This window comes from Mchenga conophoros, linkage group LG18 (assembly GCF_057382185.1).
Source record: "Mchenga conophoros isolate Kocher_MC1m ecotype Shallow Benthic linkage group LG18, M_conophoros_male_GT1.1, whole genome shotgun sequence".
Lineage (NCBI taxonomy): Eukaryota > Metazoa > Chordata > Actinopteri > Cichliformes > Cichlidae > Mchenga > Mchenga conophoros.
In genome coordinates, this window is record NC_140543.1 from 40,967,610 (window position 1) to 40,978,746 (window position 11,137).

General features: G+C 43.1%; 2 protein-coding genes across 2 annotated transcripts; both read right to left on the minus strand.

Moving 5' to 3' along the window:
• Positions 1 to 46: 46 nt before the first annotated feature.
• LOC146554765 (actin-related protein 2/3 complex subunit 5-A-like) lies at positions 47 to 8,282 on the minus strand. The gene is made up of 4 exons (XM_085254660.1): positions 8,002 to 8,282; positions 6,066 to 6,138; positions 822 to 998; positions 47 to 632 (listed from the first exon to the last, which is right to left on the minus strand). The coding sequence occupies exons 1-4, from the start codon at positions 8,139 to 8,141 to the stop codon at positions 570 to 572; spliced, it is 453 nt and encodes a 150-aa protein (XP_085110786.1). The 5' UTR covers positions 8,142 to 8,282; the 3' UTR covers positions 47 to 569.
• Positions 8,283 to 9,373: 1,091 nt separating this feature from the next.
• On the minus strand, positions 9,374 to 10,027 carry LOC146554766 (uncharacterized). The gene is made up of 3 exons (XM_085254968.1): positions 9,881 to 10,027; positions 9,677 to 9,794; positions 9,374 to 9,545 (listed from the first exon to the last, which is right to left on the minus strand). Exons 1-3 carry the CDS (start codon positions 9,986 to 9,988, stop codon positions 9,385 to 9,387), a joined length of 387 nt encoding a protein of 128 aa, XP_085111094.1. The 5' UTR covers positions 9,989 to 10,027; the 3' UTR covers positions 9,374 to 9,384.
• Positions 10,028 to 11,137: the final 1,110 nt, after the last annotated feature.

Sequence of the window (11,137 nt, forward strand, 5' to 3'; positions counted from 1 at the left end):
GTTTTATATGTATAAAAGGATTCAACAGAAGCAGAAAAGACAAGTGTTCAGCTTCGGCTCTTTATTCTTTTGTTGTTTCAAATATACAAAGAATCAACGTAAGAAGAACAGCCACGAATCAGGCTGAACCAAACACAGTTTTGGCATGAGCAGAAAAAAAAAAAAAGTGGACAAACATCTTGAGAAAGTTGAGGGTAAACAGGAATATTTCCTCTGGATGAGTCCGACTCTACCAGAGGAAAAGGGGAAAGATGCAGAGAAGACAGCGCGAATGGTGCGAGAGCCAGCAGAGCAGCCGGGGAGCTGTTTAAAGGAGGAGCTGTGGAGCTGCTTTGCGTCTGAGTGAGAGGTCTCTTTGCAGGGATGCCAAACAGATTGTGTGAGGTGCCAGCACCTTGCCGCCTGACTGACACCCAGCACTTTGAAATCCTAGAAATGTGTGTGAAATCCAGAAAGTAGAAAAAAAAGTAGAAAGAAGAGCAGTTGGAAAAAAAGTCCTATATAAAGACAGAAGCTCAGAAACACAATCAGCTGTGGCGTGTGACTGGACGCTGCAGGTTCGGCGACCATCAGACCGTCTTCCTCGCAGTCAGGACTCTCACGATAGAGCCAACTCCTCCCACTGCCAGGGCCTGAGGACGCACAGAAAAGAAACGTCCATAAACTTTTCTCTGCATTATGATTTGAGGGAATCGTCTGTGATTGTGATCAAAGCTCTGGCTTTGTGAACGTGGCACTAACCACTTAATGGAAACTGGTTTCGATTTCAGCACAATTTCCACTCTAAGATTGTATTAGCTTAATTAACAGAAAGCACTGACCTTTTCATGCCACTGCAGGAGTACAGCACTACTGTTGTCAGAGGGCTTCTCAAAGCCTCTGTAGATGTATTTCATGAGCAGATCCACTCCTGCTTTGTCCAGAGAGCCCACAGCCTTCTCTATGTCACTGCTCTTGAAGCTGCTCAACACTTTGACCACCAGCTGCTCTGCTCGCTCCTATGCACCAACACACATAAAGAGGGGGAGGATACTGCATATTAAAAAGCAGGTACCTAAATGAACACTTTCCATCAAGACATCTGAGCTCCCACATCATTTCAATTCAATTTTATTTATACAGCCACAATTCACAGCAGTTGTCTCAAGGTACTTTATATTGCAAGGTAAAGACCCTACAATAATACAAAGAAAACAGCAAGCACTGTGAGGAGACTGGGAATGAAAAACTCCCTTTTAGCAGGAAGATGACTCCAGCAGAATCCCACTCAGGGAGGGCTGGGGAGGAAGACAGAAAAAAGAAACGCTGTGGAAGAAGAGCCAGAGATTAGGGGTGGGTTTTATTCATCGATGCATCGATTAAAATCGATTCTGGCTTGGATAACGTGATATCGATTCATTAAAATCCTGAATCGATTTTTTAATATAAATGTATTTTGCCCAAAATTCCAGAATCTCTGGTGAAACGTCACAAAATTTTGACAACCACCAAACAGCTAAGACAGTGAATGAGAGCAGGAACACGGCTTCTGCACATAGACGTAAACACAAAGCGTGGAGCAGAATCGGTGAGATGTCGCCTTTCTCACAGTCGGGGCTGAAAGCCGACAGCTCACTGATTCTGATGTTTCGGCGGGTCGAGCTTTGCGTTCACGCCCTTTTTGCGCTGATTCTGAAGCTGTTAGTCTGATCTCTCTCCAAACAACATTGACCGAACCAGCAGCAAAAGCAGATCCAAACTACGCTTCACATAAACATCGTCATGAATTCACTCTGACTTTTGCTGTTTTGCTTCCACCAGGATAAAATCACACTTCATGCACAGCTCTCTCCCTCTCTCTCTCTCCCTCTCTCTCTCTCTCTCCCTCTCTCTCTGTACTTCAACAACAGTTTCCCGTCTAAAAATCTGTTTTCTGCATTATTCGCTTGCTTGTTACGCACAAGTCTACCGTTGTTTACAGGCTGTCGGCCGATGTTGTTTTTACTTACTTCTGAAAAGAAAACCTAATTTCTGCTGTTCAACAGGCTTCTGAACAAATGTAAACTTTTTAAAATTATACAAAATGCCTGTTAGCCGTGTCTCTAATCAAACCGCTGTAACTTCAGAGGTAACGTTCATATGCTGATTAATGGTTTTCTTTCATTTTTGATGTACTGCAGAATATTTTTATAAAATCCAGAACAGGAAAATCACCTTCATGTTTTTCTGTGTTTTATCTTCAGCGACTTTGACACAAAGGCCTCTGCTGTGATGCTCACACCTTTGATAAAGTCTGGAAAGTGTCAGCTTCCTTTTTATAGATACAAAAATATGTAAATGTACTGATCTGAATTATATTATTTCTGACTGTCAAAATTTCCCAGATTCAAATCGAATCGAAGATCAAATCGATTCAGGACCTTGTGAATCGGAATCGAATCGATTCTAGAAATCAGTGACGATACCCAGCCCTACCAGAGATGAATAATATCTCATGTGCAGAGTGATGTATAAACATATAGTCAGTGCACAGTCAACACTCAGTGCATCACGGGAAGCTGAAACCTACTGCAGGGTAACCAAGGGAGGATTTAGGTTCATTTGATCCAGCCCCAACTGCATGCTTTATCAAAGAGGAAACCTTTAATTTCAATGCGGGGGGTAGCAGCTCTACTCTGAGCCTATCTCTAAGACAGAGACAAGAAGAGGACCCCAGGACTACAGGCCTGACATCCCACGTCATGAAGACCCTGGAAAGACTCATCCTGGACCAGCTCCGACCCATACTCAGACCACGTCAGGGATCCTCTTCAGTTTGCTTACCAGCCCCTTCTCGGAGCTGAGGATGTCATCATCTATCTGCTCAATCGCGTCTGCACCCATCTAGACACGTTGGCGAGCATTGTGAGGGTCATGTTTTTGACTTTTCCAGTGCTTTCAACACCATCAGGCCGACCCTCTTGGGTGATAAGCTTACAGCGATGCAGGTGGATGCTTCTCTGGTGTCCTGGATTGTTGATTACCTGACAGGAAGACCACAATATGTGTGTGTCTGACAAAGTGATCAGCAACACAGGAACACCACAGGGGACCGTCCTTCCCCCTTCCTCCTCACCCTGTACACCACACACTTCAGCCACTGCACAGAGACCTCCATCTTCAGAAGTTTCCTGATGACTCTGCGGTGGTTGGATGCATCAGCAGGGATGATGAGTCAGAGTAGCCAGAGGGCTGTGATGTGAGCAGAATCATCTGCAGCTTAGTGTGGCAAAGACCAAAGAACTGATTGTGGACTTTAGGAGGACCAGGAAACCTGTGACACCTGTTTCAATCCATGTGGACTATAAATACCTCGGAGTACACATAGATAATAAACTGGACTGGGTTAAAAACACCACTGTACTCTACAGGAAGGGCCAGAGTCGTCTCTAAGGTCCTTCAACATTGGTCAGACAATGCTCAGGATTTTCTATGAGTCTGTTGTGGCCAGTGCTATCCTCTATGGTGTTGCATGCTGGGGCAGCAGGTTTAGGGTTGACTCCCTTAAGGTGGTACCTGAGAGGCAGCTATCATCCAAGATGAAGACAATGCTGGATTATACCTCCCACTCACTCCATGATGTGCTGGCTAGTCACAGGAGCACGCTCAGTGAGAGACTAAGATTACCCACAATGCACCACTGAACAACACAGGAAATCATTTCTGCCTGTGGCCATCTCCCTGTACAACTCCTCCATCTAATGCACAGTACAGACTGCAATAGCTACACACTGTTGCACAAGTGACAAAGTTCACAGGTTAAATGTCCCTCATATATTCTTGATATTTATAATTGAGCTATTTCTTATATTTCTAAACTTTGTAACATATTGTATCATGTAATTAGTTTAGTCTATTACTGTTACTGTCTTGGAGCAACTGTAACCCACGTAAAGTATTTCGATTGTTTAATATGTGCATTGAAGGACATGTCCTGGTCAAAAATGACTCCAAGGTTCCTCACAGTGTTACTGGAGGCCAAGGTAATGCCATCCAGAGTAAGAATCTGCTTAGATACCATATTTCATGTTACCCGTCTTATCTGTCTTCATGGATAGATAAAGCTGGGTATCATTTATGTCTTCTAATGATGCTGCCTAAGGGAAGCATGTATAATGTAAACAGAATTGGTCCTAGCACTGAACCCTGTGGAACTCCATAATTAACCTCAGTGTGTGAAGAGGACTCTCCATTTACATGCACAAACTGGAGTCTATTAGATAGATATGATACAAACCACTGCAGCACAGTACCTGTAATACCTACAGCATGTTCTAATCGCTCTAATAGGATATTATGGTCGACAGTATCGAACGCTGCACTGAGGTCTAGCAGGACAAGCACAGAGATGAGTCCACTGTCAGAGGCCATAAGAAGATCATTTGTAACCTTCACTAAAGCTGTTTCTGTGCTTTTTCTGTGTTTTTGAAAAAAATTGCAATAAAAAGAGGTTTGAGATGATCCTATAACTAGCTAAGACAGCTGGGTCAAGTGATGGCTTTTTAAATAACAGTTGAGGGCCTGTGGTACATAGCTGATTGATAGAGAGACTACGCTTGCTCCTCACCATCAACCAACCATCCTGTTTTTCCAGCTGCTAGGGACAACCTGCTGGGGAAGAGCTAATGGTAGCTATGCTACCTTTGGTCACACTGACTACAAGGGCCTGGCTAGTATTATGTGTGAGGTTAAAATATTTTGTTCTTCATAAAGTTTTGTTAAGTCAAATTATTTAGATAAGAAATATTATTAAATAGCAGGTGTATATAATGCTCTGATGGTCTGTTAAGTATATATACTTAAGTCAGGTCCATGCAAGGAAACTAACCAAATTAAACCAATTCTGCCAAGAAGAGTTTCCAATCAGTCCAGAATTATGCCAGAAGCTTATTGATGGCTACCAAAAGCATGTTGTCAAGGTGCAACCAAAATATGTTAACCAAATATTAGTGGGGGTATATGTATATAAGCAGCATGGGGGTACAGTGGTTAGGACTTTTGCTTCACAGCAAGAAGGTCAATTCAATCCCAGGTCCTGGGTTTGAATCGACCATTTGGCCAGAGCCTTTCTACTTTGAGTTTACATGCTCTCCCCATGTCAGTGTGGGCTACCTCTGGCTTCCTCCCATAGTCCAAAGACTAACTGGTGACGCTAAACTGACTATAGGTGTGAAAGTGAATGGCTGTCTGTCTCCCTGTGTTAGCCCTGACTGACAGCCTGTCCGGGCTGTGCCCCATCTCTTGCCCCATGGCAGCTGAGACAGGCTGTAACTCCTAAGCAGTTAATGGAGCTTTTCTATGAAAACCTTTTAATTAAAACTGAAGCGTTACTCTTGGATTATGTTTCATTTAAATCTCTTAGGAAAACATAAAGAACCACATTCAGAGAAGTTAAATGCCACTGTGGAGTATCGCAGCTGTCGGCTGGCCCGCGCGATCTGATATCGTCGTGTTGGTGTTGTTCCCAGATCAACATAGTAAATGTTGTTCCAGGATCAACATTGCAAGTGACCAATCAGAATGTTGTGACGTCATACTTTTGCGACTTCGGGAAAAACCGCCGTAAAACAAAAAAACTGTACTTAAGCTGCGAGAAACCGCCTCTGTCCGCCGATCAACGGACCCTAACCCTTTAATAAACGCTAAGCTGAATTGATATTGTCCTTGCAACATTGGAATTTCATAAATGCACGAATGGCTTGGCGCGCAAAAGAATAACGTCACAACAATGTGACTGGTCACTTGCAATGTTGAACCTGGAACAACAATTTCATGATGATCTGGGAACAACACCAACACGACGATATCAGATCATCCTGGCTGGCCCTCCCTGAGCCTGGTTCTGATGGAGGCTTCTTCCTTTAAAAGGGAGTTTTTTTATTCCCACTGTCACCAAGTGCTTGCTCTCTTTATTGTTGTCTTGATTCTTTACCTTACGATATAAAGCATCGTGAGGAGGCTGTTGTTGTGATTTGGTAGTGTATAAATGAAACTGAAGTGAATTGAAAATAAATGTAGAGAGTCAGGTTGAATAAAAACACGGATACCTTGGCATTCTGGTTCTTGGTGTTGATTGGAGGATTCTTTAGGACAGCACTGAGAGCTCCATTCAGATTCCCCTTACAAAATATCAGTCAAGGACAACACAGAGATGGAGATACACGACCTGTGCTTCCTGTTTTAAATGAATACACATATAGTATACACTATAGACACTATAAAGTGCAACTACAAAACAAGGAGTAAACTGTTTCTAAAGCAAACAGCAGGTTTCATTACAAATAACATTAAAAAAAAAAAAAGACTTCTGTGACTAAATTTTACAACTAGGCACACAAAGTCAAGAGTCAGAGTAGGGCTGCCACGATTCGTCGACTATCAAAATCATTGACGACTAATTTAATAGTCGACGTGTCGTTTGAAGCTTTGCAAGATCCTGAAAGACGCAGGAATAAGTAGTAGGATTTAAGAGTGTAATAACGGACTGAAACAGAAGATGGCAGCACTGCATCTACAAGGATGCCAGCTGCCGTTAAACCCCGAGGAAAAATTAGTCTCCGGTATCGTAGCTGTGTCCAAATTCAGAGGCTGCATTTGTTACAGCGACGCGACAAAGGCTGTCCAAACTCGAAGACTTCTCCAAATGCGTCCTTAATTTCCCCAGATTTGAAGGATGGGTCGGGTGTATCCTTCATGACCCAACCTATCCCAGAATTCATAGCGCGGCCCAGCCAATTACAGTTTCCAACGATGGCGGCAGCTACTTAGTTTTAATATTACTCTTTCTGGGTCACAAAATAAAGTTTTCAGATATTTTCAGGCGAGAATGCAGCTGTGTAAACCTCAAATATCTGGTCGATTTATCAAGACATCACATATTTACAAAAGTGCTCCGATGTTTTCGGAGATGTGCTGGCCGGGAGGTCAAGGTTCAACTCCTGGCACATCGTTCTCAAACCCCCCGCGGTCTTTCGCTACTCAGGTTAAACATGATATAAAAGTCACTTAGATAACTTAAAAATGTTATTGTTTGGCTTTTTTCAGCGTTTTGTTTGTTCCTCAGTAAATCGGTTTGGCTGAGATTAAAGTTACAGTTTTCACACAGCTGAATAAACATCAAGCAGAAAATTGATTAAAAAGAAGTGTGAGATGATAGAGAGTTTACTCCAGTGTGCTGTTATATTTTAGATATGAAGTAGCAGACGGCTGAGTTTCCACTGAGACAATCTGCAAATTTCATTAAAAGTGTAATTAAACTATCACCTTGTCTTTATTTTTAGTTAGCACATACCTGAAACACTTCAAGCTGTAAGCTAATGATAGTTATATCAGAGCAGATGCTGCTGGTGCAATAAGCTGTACGTTTCACGTCCAGTGGATGATGATCTGATTGGTCGACTCTCACAATAATCGTGTGTGGCAGCCCTAATTCAGAGTAAAAGGACTACTCTATGGTGCTCCATAAACGACAGCGGTAAAGTAGAGGCAGCGAGTCCTCCTGCACAGCTCCTCAGCCTGCTCTCTATGCAGCCGAGCTCACCTTAAAGCACTGCTGTTGGTTTCATCGAGGCCTTTAAAGGCGCGGAAAGCTGCAGGTGAAAGAAACACAGTCGAACAGCAGCTCTTTAGCGTGAATACATGACAATTCTGATAATACACACAGTCCGACACACGGACAAAGAATGGGGCTGAAACATTTCCTTAAAAAGGAAAAAGTCACAGAGAACCACACCCTCCTGTGACTGACACCCGGAAGTCAGGTTTCACAGGCTCCTATGAAACAAACTGCACACAGGATGTCACAGAAACGTCAACTTTATGTCACTGTAAATACCCGGAACATTATTTTAACCATATAAAAACGGGTACCGAGAAGCACCGATACTGGACCGATACTCCGCCCTTCAAACAGCGGAGCTGTCCACATACACGCATCACTGTTCGCCGTGCCGTCAGCAGAACAGCCGCCAACTTAAAGGATATTGTCTGAGCAGAGAGTCCACTTCGGCCTCGTCCGGACCGCCCTGATTCTCTCCTCCCTCTTCCTCGTCCACGAACTTGTTCTCGTCGTATTCATCGACATCTACTTTCCTGAAGCGGTCGGACACCGTGTTCTTAGACATCCTGTACACGACAACAAAGATCGGCTAAAGGAAAAGACAAAGCTCTAAGGACAGCACACGCCACGAAACTCTGCTGTCCACTTCGCAGCCCCGCAGGTCCACTTCCTCACCTCCTCACTTCCTCACTTTCTTTCTACTTCTTCCTCATGTTCGGGCCAAACAAAAAACCCCAAACTGGCGCAGTGCTGCCTCCAACTGGTACGGAGTTTACAGAACATTTTTTAATATTTGCAATACAAACTCATATGAAGAAACGAGAACATCGTGAGCAAACTCATTTTTTATGCAATCTATATTACATGTCAAGTGAATTCTTTTTGTTTTAATTTGATGACTATGATTCATTTCATGAAAGTCCAAAAGGTATTTCTGAAATGTATTTATAAGCAATGGCGTGTCCAGCGGGGTGGCCTGGGGGGGCACAGGCCACCCCCCAAACCAGACTGGCCACCCCAGGTGCCACCCCAAAGGCAAAACAATAAAATTCAATCAAATATCAAATGTCCGATTATGTTTTCACGGTGACGCTCAGATATCCGAGTGTAAGTGAATGCAGCATCGCTTCTGCGCTATGCGCATCACGTTAGCAAAGGTAGGAGAGCCAAGCGCGAAAGATGGCACTGCAGGAAACAATTTTTCGGTGAAAGAAAATGAGGACAGAATAAATGTCCCGGTAAGTAATATCAAGTTTGTTGAGTTTAGTAAACTTCGGTGAAATTAGAATACCAAGGAAAAAAATAACACTTAAAGAATTATTGCAGCTGTGGAATATTTCAGACAGTATGCTACTGAGGGCAGCTAACATAAGAGTTATGAGTTATAAGTAGTGATGGGCAGATGAAGCCCCATGAAGCACTGAAGCTTTTCATCCAATTGGTTCACCCCAACGCGAAGCTTCATGAAGCTTCATTTGCTCTAGCAGGACACCTACTGGACGTAAAAATAATAGCTGGCATGAATTTGAAGAGTGTGGCATTTTGCACACAGCCTGTAAATGTCAACAACAAAAGGAGTGTGTAAAACATGTATATTGTAGTGATGGCAGTATACTGTGTATATTTATAGTGGCAGTATGGGAAATGATTATTTGGAAATGCTTGAAATGGAAATGATCATTTACTGTGAGGTGAGGTGTGGTTGGGGTGTGGACAGTGGTTGTGCTTTTGTAACGTTGAGGTATGGACAGCTACGCACTGAGGCTTTGAGCCTCAGTCCTGCCTGTTCACATTTTATTCTGTAAAAACTAAATTTTCACTGCTTTTATGACCTTTTTAGTGGGGAGAACATAGCTAGGATTTAATGATTTAACAAATCTTTTGAATCCTTTGTCCTCCACAATGCTAAATGGCTGGGAGTCCTCAATCACCATGCTGACCAGGTCTTCATCTATTTGAGATTGTTCTCCTGAGGAAAGACAATAAAGATAAAGCACAAATATAAATATCACACACGTAACTTATAACAGTTGTATAATATTGTTATATCATTTAGTAACATTACTGCATCCTATATTATCATTGCATTTGATGGCTCACCTGGTCTTGCTCCACGATCGGTGTCCCCCTTATTCTCATGCAAAGCTCTGTAGTGCCTAAGCATGGATGAGGTGTTGCTGTTATATCCCAGCTCCCTGGCACATAGCAAACACTTCACCTTGTACAAAAGTCAAGACAGCTCAACATAAATTGTATTGCACCATCAGTATCATGAAAATACATCTTCTGTAGAAATTTACATACCTTGTTGGGAGGAATAAGATCAAAATGTTCCCACACAGGGGAGGACATCCTCCTCTTCTTAGCTGGCTCCATTCTCTCCTGACTTTCCTCACTCTCATAAACCTCCATACGGTCTCCAAACTCTCACTAACCGCAACTCTCCATCAAACACCCACATTTTGAATGAAGTCTGAGGGGTTTATATCGCTGTCATATCTCGCGGCAAAGTTCGAACCACTTCATGAACCAGTCACGTGGTACAGCCGGGCAGCGAGGCTTCGGACGTCATCATTTTCAGCTCCTCCCATAAATGAAGCAAGCCTCGATACGCGCTTCGCGGAAACGCCCCCTCCATTACTCGACACACGCTCCGAAGCCTCGATACAGAACGTCCCATCACTAGTTATAAGATATAATCTAAGTCGTAACATTGCTGTATGGAGCTGCAGATTTGGTTGCAGGTTAACATAGCTGGACTGGCCATCGGGCATATCCCCAGTGACTTATTTTTTATTTTTTTTGTAATGGCATGAACAATGAGAGGTGGTGGATTGGCCAGATGCAGGTCGATGTGTAGCAATAACTCCGTTGTTTGGTGGTGGCTATGACGGGGCTTCCACAGAGGCAACAGGTGGATGAGGGAAGGGGAGGCAGGAGGAGAGACCCGAAGCAGCCACCAGTCCGAGTGTCAGGTGAACTGAACTTCAGGTAAGAAGTTATGACCTGCAGTCTATCTGGGTCAGATATAAACCAAGTTTAGGTGGAGTTTATTTTCATGTTGCTGACTTTTTACTGTCAGTTGCAATAACTCATACTGCGTTCTAGCCAGCTTGATGGAGTTTTTATACAGCTGGGTGGGTGCTATGATGTTACTGATAGTGAACTTTATTTTATTCATAAGGTTAGTAGAGTTGCCAACGGCTCCTTAAAAAAATGGAATGGTCCCTCATTCAGAGAAAATATTACGCGTTTCGTATTGAGCTGAGAAGAGACGCAGTTTGTCCCGAACTTTAGCTAGAATGGAAAAAAGGCACAAAGCTGGAGTTATTCTGTCTTTATGCTGCACAGCTGCCTCTTCTCTCATTCTCTCCCCCTCCCTCTCCTGTTGCTACTTCAATCATGAAACTGATCAATGATCAGCTGATCAGCTTTTCTCTCTTGTTTGTTTATCGCCCACTTTGCGCCAGAAAGAGGAAACCAACAGATATTGCGCTAAACAACAGCAGCACGTTTAAGCTTGATCAGCTGTTGTTAGAATGTATTTAATATTAATTTCTA